Here is a 19,472-nt window from a genome sequence, read left to right as displayed (position 1 = left end):
TCAGAGTCATCATTCTTGTCCTCAGAGCTAACGTCAAGCAAATCATCCTTTTTGCAGTTCTTTTCAGTAAATAGGACACCAACAACAGATTGAGCAAAAGCCATGTTGACTGGATGCTCAATTTGAAATGTTTGTAAAATAAAATCACTGTATTTTGTCTCACTCCCTGCAAGCAATCCACTTTCAAAGTTGAGAAGCACAGGAGATGATTCTAGTCTCAAATACATCCTCTTTGAACCTCTGTGACATCATCAATGAAAACACTTTATATCAGGCACTATATAAAAATGTCAAGGATTCAGAGGCAAGTTCTTGTTCATTTTTGAGTTGCTATGGAATCTTGAGAAATTATGGAAGTGGTGCAAGTTTTTAAAGGTTCTGTGTATGCCAAGAAGAACCCAGGTTTAAACAACGGTAAGAGCCATGTTCACCGTTTAGAGACCAAGTTATTGTCATTATTAACTCATGCATTTTTTTTTAAAGGTTTTATCAGTTCTAGCGGCCTTTATTTCAGAGTGGTCAGACAGGAAAGTGGGTTGTGAGTTAGAGGGAAGACATGCGCTAAAGGTCATCAGGTCGGGACTCGAACCTGTGACCACCGCCTCAGGTATACAGATCGCGCCCTCTATATATAACAGCCAGTTTGTTGAAGCTGGTAGTAACCTTAAAGATTTAAAGTACAACAAAATATTAACCTTAAAGATTTAAAGTACAACAAAATATTTTCATAAATTTAATTTGTGATTGGTAGAAAAAAAATACCAGGAGACATTTTGTCTGCCACAGGCTTTTATTGCAAAGTGGCTTCCTGTGATCTCAGAAACAATGTTTCACTTTAAGGCTCCAGATGATGATGATGATGATGTTGTTGTTGTTGTTGTGGGGGGGCGGGAGTCATCTCTCACTGTTGGGGAAGGTAGAGGGTGGGGAGTGGCGAGTGGGCTTAAACCTGCTTCCTGTAGTGCTTTCTTTACAAAACAAAAGTGCACTCCAACTCTGGTGTGACGGTTACATTCAAACTGAAATAAGGCGACAAGCAAACAGCTAATGATGGTCAGTCATACAAGAATGAGAACTGAGGTAAACAAATCTTCACTTGGAAACAAACAAACAAAAAAAAATATATAAACGGAATTTAACACCAGGAACTTCAGTCTCAACCTGTAGTGTTCAAATGAAAAGTGCTGGACAATAATCTAATGCATAGTCTAACACGACGTGTCAGCCTGGTTGAATGAAATGGAGAGGACACAAAAGATTACAATAATAAATATTCATGTAAAAAGCTTCATGAGTGCAACCCGTGTACAGCAGGAGGCAGTGCTTTGTGGCACTCTTGTCACACAACAGTGGCTGCTTCCTTCATATCAACTTTTTTTTGGCAAAACTCTGGCTGTGTGTGAGGGAGGGGGAGAGACGGATGGAGGGAGAGAGAGAGAAAGAGAGAGAACCTTGGTGGGGTTTGGTAGTGTTGTTTTATTTCCGCCATGTAAGCAAAGGTCACATGACAAACTGGGAGGTGTTTGCATATCATTATGTTAATGAGATCTCCATGTTTAGGGAAAAAAAAAAGAAAAAAAAAAAGAAAGCAATAAGAACCAAGACAAAAAAAATAGAAACAAAGAAGCCTAAAGACGCTAACACCTTCAGGACATGGATATAGACAGAGCAAGCTTCTGGGTGAAGTGACGGTGTTCAGGTGGGGTTGGTTGCTTCGGTCCTGATGGCACGGCGGTTGGCTTGACTCCGCTCGGCTTGCCGCCGCCGCATCACAGCGGCTTGCCCTCCAGAGACACCACCACGTTCCCGCCCAGCTTCTCGGCCAGCGTCCGGCGGTCCTGAATGTCGTCCAGGCCGTTCACCTGCCACTCGTGCTTGATACCTGAGAAGACGTTCCCAGAGTCAACGCAAGTGTGGAGGAACATGCCCAAGCATTCACTGACTCACGGCAAACCAACACACATACACACAAGCTGGGCAGGTCTGACCAATGACAGAGCTCCTTTTCTAACCAGTCATGAATGAGCCTAAAACCCAGACAAAAGCAACACTACCACAGAACTAACAGGAAGCCACCTAGATTAATCCTCTGCTTCAACAAAGCCATTAAGAAAACAGGAAGACTTCAACCTGAGATGAAGTGTTCGTCATAAGCTGGGTGTTTATGGCTCTCTGTCACTGAACCGACTGCTTTTCTCCAGAAACAGAAAAGTTAAACACCAGGCTTTTATGATCAGTCTCTTCCTAAACTGATTAAGCTTTAATGTTGCACATCTAGTAATATCTATGTGAACAACGTATTGTTAGACATGAAATGTAAAATAAAACAAAAGTGGCAACGACATGATTACACACCTCATGCAAACTTATGCCCGAGTTCCTGCTATCAGTTACAACCTGATGATGCTGAAATCAAGGTCAGGTTTCCAGATGATTTCCAGACTTATGGTTTTTAGATAAAATCATAAGTCACAGTGATGTCCTAAAGGACAACAATGCCTCTTTGAAGGTATCAGTCAGGAGAAGGACAAAAACTCCCCACGAAACATATTGAAAACATGAGATATCAGAACTAAAAATCAGACAATTCTCCAATATTTTTAATGTGGCCGACATGGATTGAACGGCTGCGTTCACTTCCTCTGCTCTACAGCTAAAACTGTAGGATGACTACAATATTAAAACAGAGCAGATAATCTTATTTCTTCACCTTCTGATCCCTGATTGGGTCGGTAGAAAATCTACCGGAGGGAATCAAAGTGAACTACAGAAAGCCCAAACTGAACTGTGAAGCCAGATTTTATTGAGGTAATGGCCAGGCCAGCGGTCTTCTACAGTTTCCTGGTTCTTTCATGTCTAAGGATTTGATTTTTAGACTTCATTGTCCCCAATGGGAAATTATTTTCCACAAACCAGATCCTGCACTCCCATCTCCAAATACACAACAAACAATTAGGTAGCCAATAACACACAGCATGAGACAAAACGCAACACCACCAACACAAAAGGTTCAACATAAATCACATGATATATATATAGGTCAGTAAAGTCCTGCGTTATTGATAACACAATGCGTTTGATGGACTTATTATCAAGTTCAGAAAGATTGGATGTAATGCACAAACAGTACAAGTGGCCAGCTAAAGGGACAGAATGTTTTTAATACTTCCTACAGCCTAAAGTTACAACAACATCTGATCTGGAGATCATCCGTGTTGCTGCAGGAACTCTAACCACGTCCTCACCTGTAAACTTCTTTTTGATGGCATCTTTAGAGCTGGCGTAGATCATCTTGCTCTTCAGCGGAGCGCTCTCTGGGGCCCTGAGGAGGAAAATAAGTTGAAATGATAATTAAAAGCTGGAGGCTTTTAATTCTTTTCATTTAATTTACTTTAATGAGTCAACTGTTAAAGCTCTTTATATCGGTTCAGTGATTACACATAGAAACATGAAAGCAGAGGATTTTTTCGCAGTGCATTTGTTACCAGTTAGTCATTTTTAGGCCTGTACTCATTGCAGTTTTCAGGCCAATCTGTAAAAACTGACCTGCTGATTCTGATTTTGGACAAAACCATTTTTTTTAGGAATGTACCGATATGAACATTTGAGCTGATGAATACTGATGTATGGCCAATAACTGATGTATATATGGGTTTTTTTTTAGTTTTTTTTTTTTACAACCTTTCCAACACAACATGACCACACCACTGACTTCACTAAAGCTCCCCACAATGCATCACAGGAACATGACCAACCATCAGACGACCAACAACAAGACAGGGGACGAAAAAATGATTGGATGTTAATATGGGCCCAGTTTTACTTATCAGACTGATACAGATACTAAGATAAAATACTGATATTGGTGCCAATATTTCAAACATCCATCATTACAGACCTTTGTAGATTTAGATGAGATCAGTTTCACTTATCAAAAGACTCAAAATGAAAGAAAGCTGGTTTGATGCAACCTTAGTTATTAATAATTGTTACATCTAAAAACAGTGCATTTAATGTGCAGTCTGAGAATCCTAACGGTAAGTTAAATTATTTTATGCCATATTGTCCTTAATTTTTATTAGATATATTAGAATGAATACATCACACATCATAACACTGAGCTGCTACAACTTTGACTAAAGGAATGGCTGAACGCATCTGTAGAGCCGACATGTTTTTATTTTTATCGGCAGATTCAGTCTTTAATTTTGGCATCAATGGGGAATTTAGGTAAGTAATTATGACATTGTGCTTGAGATGAGTTGTCACAGCTGGAAACTTAAATACAACATGGAGCTGAAAAATGAAAGGAGCACAGTGTAATTTTAGACTGAGACAAAGGCTGAACCAACGTCTGAAAAATGCTAAAAATGTATCGCTGCTCTGAGAAATCTAAATGTTGACGTGAATTTGGCATTTTGAAACGGTGAGCAGAAAAAAGTCTGAAAGCAGCCCGACAGAGCCAGCATCCAAAAAAAGAATTTGTTAACGCGGTGCTCTAAAAACAGGCCATTTAAAGACATCACTGTGTGATCATGTTCTGCTGCCAGCGACCATCAAATAATCCCTAAAACACCAATAATGTCTGAATTATTATTCACGTCTGTGCAATAACCGCTTCTGAATGGAGGCGTCTCTGCTGCTAAACTGCAGCACACATTTCATAGTAGACAGACAAGGGAGCTTCCTGTGAATATTAGCATCAGTAAACCTGCAGCTAAAACAGCAGAACTGAGCAAAGAGAACAAATCTTCCAGGAGAAGAGGATTTGCTCCAGGTGAGTGTCTGGTGGTCGTTCCTGTGAGCCAATCAGAACAGCAGCCATGCAGAGCAGGTTTGGCTTTACTCCGAGTCGATGGGACAGAATGAAATCCCAGCCAGGCTGAGGATTACATTCCTTTTAAAGCGCAGCAGGGCTGAGGAGTGGAAACATGGACGCCGGGTTAACCTGCTGCCTGTCACTTTGCTTTGATTGGTGTCTTCTTCCAGCGTGCAAGTATGCAGTGGCATGACACGACCGTCATCTCAAACAATGAAAAATTATTACATAAGCCTACCGCAATAATCAATGAATCAAGAAATTAAAACAAGCTGGACGATTTCAGTTTGTAGGATTGTTTTTCTACTGAAGATAAAGTATCTTCTGAAGATGATAAAAGTCTGCAGTCTGGTGCTTTGGCCTCAACCAAACCTTCCTTTGAAGGACAATTTTGTTTACAGGCATTTCTTTCATAATTAATTTATTTGTTGTGTCCATTTTAGATATTTAAAATGTCTTCCAGTTCCAGTGTTAATTGTTCTCTCGAATTTAAAGTTTATTGATGTTAAAGAGTGTGTCCTTGCATCATTACATTATGTGAAAACTGTTTCAAAACAACAATATTATCGTTTATCGCAATAACCTCTGGCACAATTTATTGTCCAGCAAAATCTTATGGTGACAGGCAGGAATACTATGGTATAATGTTTCTAAAGAATTGATAGTAAGTTTTCTCAAAAGGCTCGTTAAAAAAAAAACCAACAGAAAATGATTTCAGTCAGTTAAAAGTTCAGCCTGTGAATTAATAACCCTGTTTGAAACATATCATGCTCCCCCATCACCACGCCACCAGTACCGTACCAGAAGATGAAGACCAGGTCCTCCTTTTTGGACTCCTTGGTTTCGTAGGTGGCGTCGTACAGCGCGTATCTACAGTCGTTGGAAGGGAGGAGCTTGACGAAGCAGCCGTAGGGGTCTTCCACGGTTTCGCCGATGTCTCCCACCAGGATCTGCTTCCCCTCTTCCACAATGATCTTCTTCCTGTCCTCGCTCAGACAGAACAGCACGGCCTTCTTCCTCTTCCTCACCTCTTCCTGAGTTGAAGACTTCCTCACCTTCATGTCGTTGAAAACCCTGATGACTTCATCGTTCACTGTCACACCTGATGCCTGCGGGGGAGGAGGGGAGGCATTCAGGGATCATACAGACAAGCTGACGGCTCTGCTGTGGTCAGCACTGGTTTTTCCTGCTTAAACAGTCAGCATTTTACAGCAACACTTGGCTCTGAAGTCCTAAATCATCTGATGATTCTTTAGTTCTCTCACGTGACCTCTAGTGTGGTGCAGACAGACACCAAACACCAAGTCCCAGAGAATTACAGGAGACCAAGAAGCTGAAGTCTGGAGCTAACATTATTTTAGGAAGCAATAATTCTATTGATTAATCAGATGAAAAATATTGGCACATCTTAGACATTTTTTATTTAACCACTGAAGTCTTTTTACACAATATTGGTAATGCATTAAAAGGTGCAAATAAATAATTAAATTCCTTCTTTATTTAAATGCAATATCAGCATTCCTTTAGTGAAGACTTGATCATTTGTAGGAAAGGACGAATCTACAGCTAAAAAATCCCAAAAGAAAATCATTCTAACATCTAGGTGTGAAGAGGACTTGGTATCAACACAGTGTAGAGCTGATCTGTTGATTATACTTTGGATTAACCGATTAATAATTGGGCAGCCAAAGATGTTGAATGGAAGATCTAAATTAGTTAACCATTTCAATAATTGATTCAAAACCATTAATCCAGTTAACCATGTCAGCCCTACTGGAATTAAAACATTCCCAGGTTGATCATCACCCAATCATAAAGCACCAATAGGAAACGCCAACATCTGATTGGTCAAGGCACAGAATCCAGCTATGTCTGCAAAGCTGCGCTTCTTGCTGTGGAAGCCATTACATGGAGAAAAATAATCAAAGTCAGCTGTTTTTATTGTCAGTGAGGTGTTTAAAAAGTAAGTCAGGGTAAGCACAGGGATGTCAAACTGTTTTCTATGACAAGCTTAGAGATTTATCATTCATTCAGGCAGTGAGAGCAACGGCTGGGGGGACACTGGCCACAAAGCTGTGATCAGTGCATATGGCCTGAAAATATGGCACTTTATTATTATATCACACTGTAATGGGCTAATGTCTGAATAATGACATTTACAGATTGTAAAAGGCTTGAAATGGGATGAAACGCTATTGGTTGAAAGGCCAACTGTACTACAGGGTTCAGCTTTGGATGTCAAGTAATAAGGTAATCCTAACCAGTCTTGGCAGCAAGACAAAAAACTGTTTTCAATAAAATAATTTTACCCTCATCCATCACCATAATTACACCACAAGCCCAATGGATTTTCTCAATATGCATTTTCTCAAACGAACAAAATGAATGAATGAATGAACTAGATAATAAAAAAACAACATAATTAATCCATTGATCTGTGTCATCTAGATTTCTGGTCTGGGTGGATGCTAAAGGCAAGATTGTGCAATTAATAAAAGAAAAAAAAAAAAGGTGCAGTGTGTTGCTAGCTTAAAAGATGGTGAAGTTTGAAACTTCCAGATCACCGTTTTATTCTCAGCCATGAATGTTCAGATGAGTCACTGACAGGAAGGGAGGGGCCGATTGCTGCGTTGTCCAAAGACGGACAATAAGTTGACATGGAAATGGGTCAGATTAGATTGTTACGCAAATCAGCATTTTGAATAATTAATTTATAAATCCTATCTAAATATTAAGTACAACCCTATTAGTTCATTTGACTTTTTTATTATTTATTTATTTAGAATTTTAGAAAATGTTAATTTTGGCTAGAATGGTAGCAATACCCAATCGTAGCATCTTGACTAACAGTAATATTTTAGTTGGTTTTAGCATACAATGGTGTTATTAGCATACTAAAAGAAAAAAAGAAAAAAAGAAAAAAATAAATCAACCACCAAGTTTGCTTTAGCTTTTAGGCTTATTTCAGCAATTTAGTTTCCAAATTGAGTAAGTTAGCCAACATTAGCATTTTAACTGACATTAACATTTCACCAACTTGTTGCATGTAACCAGAGTAGTAGGATCCACACTAGTAGAAATAAATCAATATTTCTCAACCAGATAGCCTTAATAAGCTAATATTAGCGTCTTAACTCATTTATAGCTACTAAGTTGGTAGGAAGCTAACATTTGCCAACCTTCTAGTGGCAGTATTTCAGCTAATTCTTCCTAAATGGCTCTTAGCACAGTAGATGGTGCAAGCTAAGATTAACCAACATGCTAGAGTTAGTCAACATGGTCATTTAAATGCTTAACATTTCACTGGTTGATTTTGACATAACTTTTAATTGGTATGCTAGGTGGAATAAATTAATGTTAGCTAACTAGCATGTTGGCTAACCAGTACCATGCCATCCAACAGTATTTTTGCTAATTACAGCATATATCCTATTTCAGGTGTTCTTGATAAGGTTCAGCTCAGGACCCCCTCGACAGCTCAGTTTTTGGTAGATGGTTTGACAGTCGACCACATGCAACATGTCTGAGCACAGCTTAGCTCGTTTAACGGTTGTGCTTTAATTCAGCTTTTTGAGCAGTTTTCACCAAACGGTTCAACTTCCATCACAAATGAGTAGACGGTTTCTTTTTTTTTAGTCATGTTAATCTACTTTCTCAAATACAGTGACATCCTTTACTGCAGGAGAACAGCTGTTTGCCAAGTTTCTGTGTAGTCTTCAGCAATTTTAATCAAGAGGACTTGCAGCATGCACTGATTTTATTTATTTATTTTTTTTTTTGGACAATTCTATTTTTTAAATACTAAATCAAATTTAACATCTTGTGATGTTTTGTGCAAAGGAGAACATTTTGAGCTATTCTCCTGTCTTGTAAAGGAGTCATTTAAATTTTCTGCAATTCTTTTACCTGGGTTCACTTGTATTGATGCCTCTGTTCAATAACTGCTGACAAAGAGAGAGACTATTCCAGAGAAATCAGCGCATTTTTAAATATGCCTTATCAAGTCGGTTCAACACGTCAATATGTGAATAAGTGAAAAAGAATTGTGTTATAGTTTTATAACAAGTAAATCACAGGTCACAACTTTACAAACAGTGATGGGAAATTACAGTGCACCTGTAGTTTGAAGACATTTATGGTCATAGGAGTTATACCTTTTAAGGTGAGACTTTTAATCTGATAAAATTGATTCCTGACATATCACCATTTATGCCTGAAGGTGTGGCTAGCTGAGGTCAGACCGATTAACCAAACAAGATAAGAGGAGAAAACAGGCAGAGGTTTTCTAGAACCGTACAGACTTGAATCAACGCCTTCATTCAACTCTTATGTGAAACTTCAATAAGTTATCACTATTGTGTTTCCACATCGCTTAAAGCTGCAGCTTTTAAGTAAACCGTCTAAATATCAATGTATGCTTAACAACCAAGTCTCTGAATTATAGTTTTTAACAAATGATTCAGTAGTTTCATGTCTCATTATGTTTTCAAGAAAATAAAAGGTGTGTCAGAAAAACTAGATTAGCTGGATTAGATTAAAATACTCTACAATAAGCCTTGTGATTAAAATGCCCCACCCTCCTCCTCCTCACATAGTGTAACTAACTGAAACCAACTTTGAAATTAACAGATTAACTGACAACTTGTAAACGGAATTAACCATAAATTAATTCCAATCGTTTTTGTGTCCATTAAATTACTCTCTGATTAAATGTTCTGTTCCTACGAGGAGTGAATGAAGCAGAACTCTCCCAGAAGGCCTCCACAAGGTCTGCACCGTCACTGTGTGACTCAGCCTGGCAGAGAGTCGGCCTCACAGCCACGGTTCGATCCGTTCGGCGGGCCTGGATCAGCCCAGGACAGCTGGGTGCGGGTTGGTCGGCCGAGCAGCACCACAGCAGATAAGATGGCCGCCCGAAGCTCCACGCCACGGCCACAGGGCAGGGCCGGCCCAGATTGTTACAATGGGTACCGGCTTCGACGCCATAGCTTTGAATTAATATGAAAATTATGTAATTCCGTTAAGAACATAAGGAAGAGTCTTGGTACCAGAACCGTTTCTTGGCGACGTACACACTCGAATAGAGGCAGAATTTTGCGGACTAAGAGCAGCGGCAGCCATGCTAGCTAACAACACGCTACCCACCGACTCGCTTCACCGTCTGCGGGAGACCCGCAGGATTGATGCGGCGACCAGACCCATTTCACATACCTTTGTACATCAGGCGGAAAATCTCCAAATAGTACTTACCATTTTATTCAGGGATTTGTCCGCACTGCGTCGGAATCAGACTGAGGTTTCTCGGGGTGAAAGGTAGCAGGGAATGTAGCCGACTGACCGGAGGAGGAAGGAGCAGGGATCTGAGAGGCGGGGCTACAACTGGTCTGCTCCTTTCTTCTTGGACTTTATTCCTTCCTTTTTTTTTATGGAAACTTCCTCTTCTGGAGAAACTGGTTCAATTGCGGTCTTGTTGGATATACATTCACATTTACTTACAAATGTATGGAATTTAATCTCTTAGGCTGGTAATTTGGAATACATTTGCCTTTTAAATTAGAAATCCACTCATAAGGCATTTTGTCTGAACATATACACGTACACCGTGTGGTTACCAGTATGAAAATAAACCGATGTTTGAAAAGTTATAACCTTGACACATTTTCCAAAGCTGTTCCGGTGGATTATCAAGTGTTGGAGTTACCAGACTTTTTGTCAGTTTTAAACAGAAAAGAACAACTCGGCCCCCTCCCCCACCTCTGCTATTCATCTGCACAAAAAAGCACCGATCAGGTTTTTTCTTGGTCGATACCAATTTCAGGTGTTGGTTAGCTCCCACCTGCTACTTCTAAATTTGACCAATTCCGATTTTTTATTTTAAAGTTAATAAAAACTGAAAGACAAGAAATGTGCTCCCAGTTTCTAGATGTAGAATTTAATTTTAACACCAATAAAAAAATAGAGGTGTTGCATAATTACATATTCAGCTAAGCATATGTCTATCAGATTGAATTCAAGTTTAAACAGTGGGAAAAATGATTACTTTTGTGGCATAAATAAAACCAGTGGATTAAATTGTAGAGTTCTGTTTAAAATCTTTTTGCAAATAGTATTAGATTGTGATACTTTTAGTAAAGGGCATCCTGTAGGAATCTCCCGTCTACTGGAACACATGGCGATAAGAAAAAACACTTTCTATCCATCCTAGGGTCTAAAATGATTTAAATCCAACCTCAAGAGAACAAAACCATCCAGCAAACCAACCACTCAATATTATTTTTAAGTCATTTCTATGCCAAGAGGATAATTTTTAGTTTTTTTTTTGTTTGTTTCAGAAACCAGTATCAAGGCAATAGTTTGGTTTTCCATACACTTTTTACAATTCTTCAAACACACACAATTAAGGACTGCACACAAACTGTAATTTTTCATGAAACTAAGATCTAGGTTTTGTGATGGTCACTCCAGAACATTAACTTTGTTTTCTTGTCATCTGCTTAAAAGACCAATTTATGTCCAAGCTCCAACTTCCCACCTTAGGAAGTCTGATACCGCTTCAATATCTCCACATAATCTTTCCTTATGATGCATGTATTTTTTGCATTGGATTTCATCTTAGTCATATTTGATATACATAGCATTTTTATAACAACTGAAGGCAACATTTACTTGATTGTGCTACAAAGCGGCACTGTGTATCTGGAAAATACATAATACTGCTCAACAAACAGACTTAGAAACATTGAGGGTTCAGGAGTAGCAGTTTCAGTAAAAACTCACTTTATTTTTTACATTAGAACAACATCAGAAGTTGAGGGCAACTAGCAGTCATAAATAAAGACAGTGACATGAATGCTTCAACTAAATAAATACAGAGCAGAGAGAGATGGCTGCAGTAGCTCCAGTGTAGTGTCCACAGCTGACACACCACCATCAGCATCAGGGAGTGGGAATGTAGCAGAACAGTGTACAAAAACATCAAAGACAGGAAATGGTGCAGTAGTAAAAAAAGAAAAAAAAAAAAAAAAGAAAACCCTGACTAAAACTACAAGCCCACTGCAGCAACTAGAGGTCTTAAAGGAACAATTCACAATTTTAGAACCATCTTGCCTTCTCTCTCAGCAAGAGACATCCAACTTTAAGATTTTAAAAAGGAATGTGAATAACGCAAACTTAAAATGTGTGAAAATGGAAATCATCAGATGTGTTTTTGAGACCATTATATCTGCAGAAACTGAAGTCATCAGCAGAACCTCTTTTCTTCCAGATTTTATTTTCTGCCTGTAATGTCAGCTTGGTGTTCCTCTCATCTCTCAACCTTAAATCTTTAATTTTGTTTTAAAGCAGCAGCCATTACTGCAGATTGTGACTGCAGAGTTGTATACAGTGTTAAAACAAGGAATTTAACTTATGAAAAAGAATTCAGACTGCTAAACATCCCAGGTCCATGTGAAACTCTGAGCCAATAACAGAACACCAATCCCTGAGAGGCGGGGTCAGCTGCCAGGAACAAAATCCATGTCCAACCTTTCCAGGAGGGCAGACGTTTTCCTGACATTCAGACACTCCTCTCCTAACCCTAAAAAGTGAATTGTGGTTTCCTCAATTTAAAAATCAACAGTTGTTTATGGTTGACATAACTATTTTTAAATGTCTGGTATAATTCACTTTTTAAATGTCAGATGGGGAAAAAAACTTTAAAGTCTGAATGTTTAGAAGGATATGCATGTTAATGCCCCATAAAAACAACAACAAAAAAACCCGTTAATCAAACAGCCAAATCAAAATGTTTCACAAACACAATGACATTTCTTTATTAATTAGTAATTTTCTATTTATTTGTAAAAGAAAAAGATTTAGGATCTGATCTTTAAGGCATTTTAACAAACATCTTTCCATAATGTATGGTTTTCATTTTAATTTTCTTTATGTACACTTGAAAATGCTACATTACTGCCAAAATAAAAAACTTTGATTAAAGTATGAAAAAAACTTCTTTTTTACACTGCAAACTGGCTCTGTATATTTATGTATACAGTGGTTTTCAATAGCTGACCTAAGAGCATTGAGGAAGCCATGATAATATGTGATCATGGTTCTGTATCCTGGGAGAGAGGAACACAAATGACAGAAAAAAAATACTGTCAGATTTTTTTGTTTTTAAGTACTAAATATTTCCACAATTCCTCTTTTTGTGGTTGCAAGAATGTTCACTCCTTTTAGTTTAACAGTGACTATTTAATTAAGTATGAAAGAATTGTTTCAATGCAAACAATGCCATCTCTCATACCCAATTAGGCCAGTTCACATCTATGTACATTTGATCATTTTGATTTTGGCAGCACCAGACTTCCATATATTTGAACGCTGAGCACCAGTGGCATAACAAGAGTGAAAATCTGCTGCTTGATACAAACAAGTTTTCATTTACAACTAAGATTTTGTCCCTGAGCAAAACATAAGAAACCTCATCAGAGTCTTACCGGTCAGTGCAAATGTTCCTCAGTGGTTTTTGCTTTTCAAAAGGTGGGGAACTAGCAAGGACTCTACTGGCTCTACTGTCCTACAGCACCAAGTCTGTGTGTTCAACATGCCTGCTGAAACGGTGAGAGAAATTCCCCGCAGACCTAACTGCCTCAGGAAGGAGCCCACAGCTTTTCTACTACGTTGTCATCTCACAGCAGACATGACAGAGGGTTAATGTAACCAGGGATAAACTCTGAGATAACTCCACCTTTGTGGAACATCTGCTCATCAACTTTTAAATTTGCACCATTTTGAATGCCTTCTTTCATTTATTTCAATTCTTACAGCCTCTTGGCTGCGTCCGCCGGTCCATTAGGGTCAAAGGTCACCAAGGAATAATCTGGAAACAACATCAATACTTTGTGAGAGTCAGTTTGTACGTGTGGGGCCCCGGAGCCAGCAGCAGGACGTACGGTGGTGAGGTCACTGTCGGGCCCGTTTGGCAGGTGGAGCGGAGCATCGCTCTCTGAGGCCCAGACGGTTGAGCTCCGAGTGGAAAAACTGCTGCAGGCGCACGCCGGCCTTCGCCTCGTTAGTGTGGCGAGGATTGTACTGAAGACAGTTGGAGAACATCAACTCCACGTCAGAGATGTAGTCGCCTGCAGAGACCCAGAGAGAAAAGGCTTAATAATCACCAGAAAGCATTCACACAGAATTTACAGTCATGGGCTTTGTTCACTTCAATAACAAATGCAGATCTAGGGATAATAAACACTACGGCTGGATTTATTAATCGGTTTGAATTGATTTTTCTTCGAATGGCCCAATATTGATTTATAAAACCCTTAAATTGACCCTTTTAATATGTATTTTCCTTCTCCTTAATGCCTTCTGACATTTCATCACTACATGAGTATCATAACAAAACAACATGGCGGCAGCACTGAATGTAGGGGTGAACTGACTGCAGTTTTCTGACTGATCACCGATCATTAAAAAACATCCACTCATCACGGGCATCAACATCATTAATATGGGGATTTTCTAATGTTTTTCAATCATTCCTTAAAACAAAAAAAATAAACATGCTCAATAAACTTAAGTAAAAAGTAATGTGAATGTTGAACAGGCATGAGTTCAAGGCCAGTCAGGAACCTCAATGTCAGTTCTATCCATTCCAAAACCAGACTGGATGTGTTTGGAATAATCATCTGGTTGGAAAATCCAATAATGCCAAAGTATTTCCTCATCTGATCCCTTCAATGACAGGAAAAGCGAAGTGTTCATACCAAAAGTGAAAAGTTCAGACACGTCTGAAATTTGGACCTACACCCACAGACAACACTGCCTACTGGAGAGACGTTTCAGAAAAACGAGACAAAGACTGGGCTGTTTGATCATGACAAGAAGAATGTTGAGGTTTTGATGGTAGGAGTGTTCTGTTATTGTCAAGCATAGTGGTGGTAGCATCATGCTAAGAGTCTGTTTCACTGCCAGTAGTACAGCAGCGAGTGATGGAAACCATGAAAGCAGCTTCAGTCTTTAGCTTTTTTTCTAATCAGCAGGGAAATTGTTGAAACCAAGTAATAAAGGGGAATTACTGTTTTATCTATTATCACATTCCATGATCAGCCACACACACAGACAGAGAAGGGTGATACAGAGAGCTAAATTAATCAGCCAATTGTACTGGGTACTCTGCAAGGAAGCCAGAGTACCCAGAAAAAACCTGGGTGTGTACAGGGAGAACATGGTAACTCCATGCATCACGAGTCAATCAATCCCATATCTAGCTGCGAGGCGCCACTGCTGACCACTGTGACACTCCAAACATTTTTCACCACCATGAAAGAAATCCCAATTGCGAAGATCAAATTTGAACAGTAACCATATGGTTTGAATAGTTTTTTATTTTTATTTTACAGCTGGTTCCAGTTGTAACATTCATTGCTGTGTAATCCGTTGACATAAAAGTGTTTCATAAAGTTTTAAATGTTCTGTTGTTACTAAAGCAAAAATAACCAGAGAAGTGAGAATTGCAGGTAAGAAAGTTGGAGCTGCTGAGCAACCATGTGATTAATATCCAATATGGCTGCATGAATACAAGACCTAATGAAGATTGCCAATAGAAACCATTTATGAGCATTTCTATCTGTTTTAATCCACACACACACACAAAACAGCACTGTGTGTGTGTGTGTGTGTAACACTTCACTCTGTCATAGTGATGTACACTTTCTCCAAGTGTCTCTGTTTTCACAGTAGGGGTGGCTTTATAAAACATAGGAAAGAAATAGTTCTTATTGTCACTTTTATCATATCATATTACAGTAGTACCACAAAACATTGTGATAAAACTTTAAATCTATATTGCCCACGCCTAGTTTACAGCATTTAGAAATGTTTTAAGCAGAAATAGCATGTGAGAGTCATGACAATGCTGGACAGCATTAATAAATGTCTGATTTTGCAGGTAAAATATTCGTAGTCACAGAGTTTAACAATTATGAGCGTCTCCAGCTGATTTCTGACCATGCAGGCAGGAGGACCTCATATTCAAGACTGATTTACATTTATTTGAATGTGTAAATGTTGGCCTCTACACACACCCAGTGAGTGGTCTTATGTCTCCTGTTAGACTCCCATGGAGGTGACTGAATGCTACAGACAGCTGTTTGGAGCTGAGTTTTCTCAGTACCAACGATGTTTACCTTTAGCTTGATGTCATTCGAGATGAAGTTATTAAGTTCAGTGCAGAGCAACCTAACTACCTTCTTGGTGTTGAAAAAACGCTGACAGCTGGCCCACCTGATGGGGATCAAAATTGCAATGTTTGTTCCATTTTCAGATGATGCTGTTCAGACTGCATTGTGTCAAACCCTTTGGAAAACCTTCCTCCACCTCGTCTGTGGGTGAACCACTTAAGGAAACAACATGAAAACCTCTGAAGAAAACAAGGAGCGAAACTTCCTTCTTCACAAAATGTAAACGAAAATGGAACGGACTCGTATTTTATTTAGCGGTTGGAGGATTTCTTTTTTTTGTCTTTGGCAAAATACCATGAGTCAGTTCTCCCACTAGTGATGGACTCACATGTTTGTTTTTGTTGTATAAATGCTTCAAATTAATTGAACATTCTTGATCATGGGTGTATGTAAACTTCTGACCCACAGATTACAGTAGAAAAATCTTGTGCACAAACATTTAGAAAAGCTTCACATTATAGCTCACTGAGCTCCTCTGCATCATTCATACATAACCAGCATTAGCTGGTGCCATCAAAGGGTCAGCAGTCGTATTTAGGTTCTCCATTGTATGGAGCACCTCAAATTTGTTTCCCTTTATCAAACCGAATCATCATTTGAAAACTGATTTTTGTACTTAAGTTACCTTTCTCTGATACCAACATCTGGTTGATAACCTGGAACAATTCAAGTAAATACAGCATTGTACATCAGTGTTTTTCAACCTTTGTTCAGCCAAGGTACATTGTTTTAATTGAAAAAATCTCGAGGCACACCACCAACCAAAAATGTAAACAAAGATACTCTGTAGCCGCCTATATTACATATATAGTCATTCTTATCAAAGTGTCTTGAATAGGAATCAAATAAACACAAAAAAATTTTTTTTTATCATATTTTACATTTCTTATTTCAAATTGCACTTAACATGTCCACTTCAAAAATATACCTGAACACCTGAACAGTGCCACAACACTGTTGTGTGATGCATAAATACACTAATTCTCTTGTTTTAATGTAAAATGCTCTGTACCTTATCTAGTGGTAAGAAAATTACATGATTACGCTGCTAGTCACTACTACAGCAAAGATACTCAAAGATGGCATTATTTGCAGATAATTAATTGGTTTTCAAAAAATCTTTTAAGACCAATTACCGTATTGGTCTTAAATAGCGCACCATACTATAAACCGTACCTTCAAATTTTTTGAACCCCCCGGAAACTTACATATATCAGCCGCACCGGTCTACAGGCCGCTGGTATCTCTGCTGCTCTCGGTTTCCCATAAGGACCCAGCAGAGGGCAGCAGAGGGCTGCGTCCTAATAACTGCTGGATATATTAAGGACGCAGTTCTCCGTCTCCAAATGCGGTTTTGTTCACGCCGAGTTTACGTGCAGCGGCTTTATTTCCCTCCTGTACTGCCAGATCGACACTCCTCAACTTAGAAGCTGCATCATATGAGTTTGAAAACATTTCTCCGTCGTGCCTGCTGCTAGCATGTGCTTGTTCCAAATGAAAATTAGCTCGTTCTTCTTTGATTTCCAATTTTGACTTCCAATGATTCACTTCCTGCTAAAGAGCCCCCTGGTGGTTGAAGAAAAATCCAAAGAAAAGCTGCATGTTCAAAGTGTAGGAAAAAAGTAGCAGCTTATAGTCCGGAAGTGAAATTGGATAATTTCCACGGCACACCTGACGATCACTCACGGTACACTAGTGTGCCGCAGCACAGTGGTTGAAAAACACTGCTGTACATAACAGGGCTGGACAATATGGCTGAAAAATGTATCACAATATAAGCATTTCACATTAGTCCATGTCCATAATTATTGATATTGATAACTGTTGATTAGATTATTGTTTTAAATATTTGAAATACTAGTATAGCAACCTTTTCTGTTTTATCCACAGTTTTCTCTCCGTTGCTTTTTATCTTTAAGCATTTGTGAGGCATGGTGATGAAACCTCAAACTCCTGCAAGTTATTCAGTGAGTTAGTTGCCAACAATCCTTGCTTAGCTTGCTGTGAGAGGTTGAGTAGCTAAAGCCTTTCCTCCGCCTACATCCCCCAGAATGCTGTGCGGTTCTGGATTGAAGTTCAGTGATTATTCTATATATTGAATATTCTACCAGATGCATTACCTATCAATATTGATCACGTGTCTACTGTGATATTATTGATTTATTGTCCAGCTTTGCATATCAAGTCAAAAAAGCAAACTTAGTTCTTCTGATACGCTCTGAATACATTCATACCTTGCTAAATTATTTACATAGAACTTAATAAAGGTACTTAAACTGTCTGTAGTCTGAGGTTAACACAACTTCACATGCTGTAATCAGCAGCTGGTCCCACCTACTCTGAGAAGCAGTGGAAAAATAAGGATATGATCCCCATGCAAAGTGAAACCATATATTAACATAGAATGGAAAACTGCCATTAGATGAACTGCTCAGCTGCGTCTATTTCTGTTGGCTGGCAAAGTTTAGAAGGGATAACCTTTGGTCTGTCTGAGTAAGACAAACAGCATTATGTCATTGTGTACGGCAATGACATCACCTTGGTTTTTAATCACAAACCAAAACTATTTCTGAACTGACTGCAAGCCAAGAAGATTCAAGCTCTAATGATCCATAGTTTTGTTTCTCACCTGCTGTCTGATATTCACAGTTGTTGACCTTCTCTCTGATGGTGCTCAGAGCGATGGGCTTCGTAATAATATCATAGTAGTCAGGAACCTGGAACCACACAAACATGGAGGAAACTTAGAATCACTACAGCCGTTATTTTATCACTCCACTTCAAAGTTCTCACTAGAAAATAGTCAATGCTGGAGAAACTGGTGTCAGAATGCCCATCTAGGCCTGTCACGATAACAAATTTTGCTGAGCGATTCTCTAAAAAATTATTGCGATAAACGATAATATTGTTTCAAGACCTTTTGACACTGATTTAATGGAAATGACTAATAATGCATGCGATTTCCTGCCATAGATAGATACACTTTATTTTCAAAAGAACACATAACACTGGAACTAATAAACTAAATAAATAAAAACAAAAATAAAATGGATTCTCAGTCTCCATTAACAAAAAATGTACTTGAATAAAAACTAAACAAAAAGCCAAAGTGGAAATAAATACTGCATTCAACCAAAAGAGTGCAGATTATGAAGTCTGTATACTATATTGCCCTTCAGTAATCACTAGATTTAAATAGAGAAGATGGACACATCCTACCACCTAATGCAGTAGTTCACACAACACGATTTTTTTGCCGCTATTTTCCCTTTACGACAATCTTAGAAAGTTGGCCGATCTAAGATTGTCGCTGGTGATTTCGTAACCGATCATCCTGCAGTGTGTGGTGTGTTACAGTGGATAGTCGTGGACGCTTTAAATCAGGGGTTTTACCCGACTGGACACTGCATGCGACAGGTAGCCAA

General features: G+C 38.8%; 2 protein-coding genes across 4 annotated transcripts in view; both read right to left on the bottom strand.

The window, feature by feature from the left end:
* Window positions 1-771: 771 nt before the first annotated feature.
* On the bottom strand, window positions 772-10,198 carry cfl2 (cofilin 2 (muscle)). Its single transcript, XM_007578138.2, has 4 exons — window positions 10,070-10,198; window positions 5,621-5,928; window positions 3,246-3,322; window positions 772-1,882 (listed from the first exon to the last, which is right to left on the bottom strand). Exons 1-4 carry the CDS (start codon window positions 10,070-10,072, stop codon window positions 1,770-1,772), a joined length of 501 nt encoding a protein of 166 aa, XP_007578200.1. The 5' UTR covers window positions 10,073-10,198; the 3' UTR covers window positions 772-1,769.
* Window positions 10,199-11,573: 1,375 nt separating this feature from the next.
* Window positions 11,574-19,472, bottom strand: part of baz1a (bromodomain adjacent to zinc finger domain, 1A) — a 31,171-nt gene continuing 23,272 nt past the window's right edge. For all 3 annotated transcript variants that reach the window (XM_007578137.2, XM_016664110.1, XM_016664109.1), the window contains 2 exons: window positions 18,677-18,764; window positions 11,574-13,941 (listed from right to left, as the gene is read on the bottom strand). In XM_007578137.2, the coding sequence (XP_007578199.1) occupies window positions 13,766-13,941; window positions 18,677-18,764 (264 nt within the window). In that variant the 3' untranslated portion in view covers window positions 11,574-13,765. The remainder of the gene's footprint in view (window positions 13,942-18,676; window positions 18,765-19,472) is intronic.

This window comes from Poecilia formosa, unplaced genomic scaffold (genome assembly GCF_000485575.1).
Source record: "Poecilia formosa unplaced genomic scaffold, Poecilia_formosa-5.1.2 Scaffold468, whole genome shotgun sequence".
NCBI lineage: Eukaryota > Metazoa > Chordata > Actinopteri > Cyprinodontiformes > Poeciliidae > Poecilia > Poecilia formosa.
Note: the sequence above shows the minus strand (reverse complement) of the source record. Positions and strands in the feature narration are given on the sequence as shown.

Bases quoted from the DNA above. Each gene is read 5' to 3' on its own strand.
- cfl2 (XM_007578138.2), bottom strand. The intron at 3,323-5,620 runs GTACGGTACTGG...TTTCCTCCTCAG, and splicing joins GACCTGGTCTTCATCTTCTG to GGCCCCAGAGAGCGCTCCGC. The intron at 1,883-3,245 runs GTGAGGACGTGG...ACGTCTTCTCAG, and splicing joins CATCAAAAAGAAGTTTACAG to GTATCAAGCACGAGTGGCAG.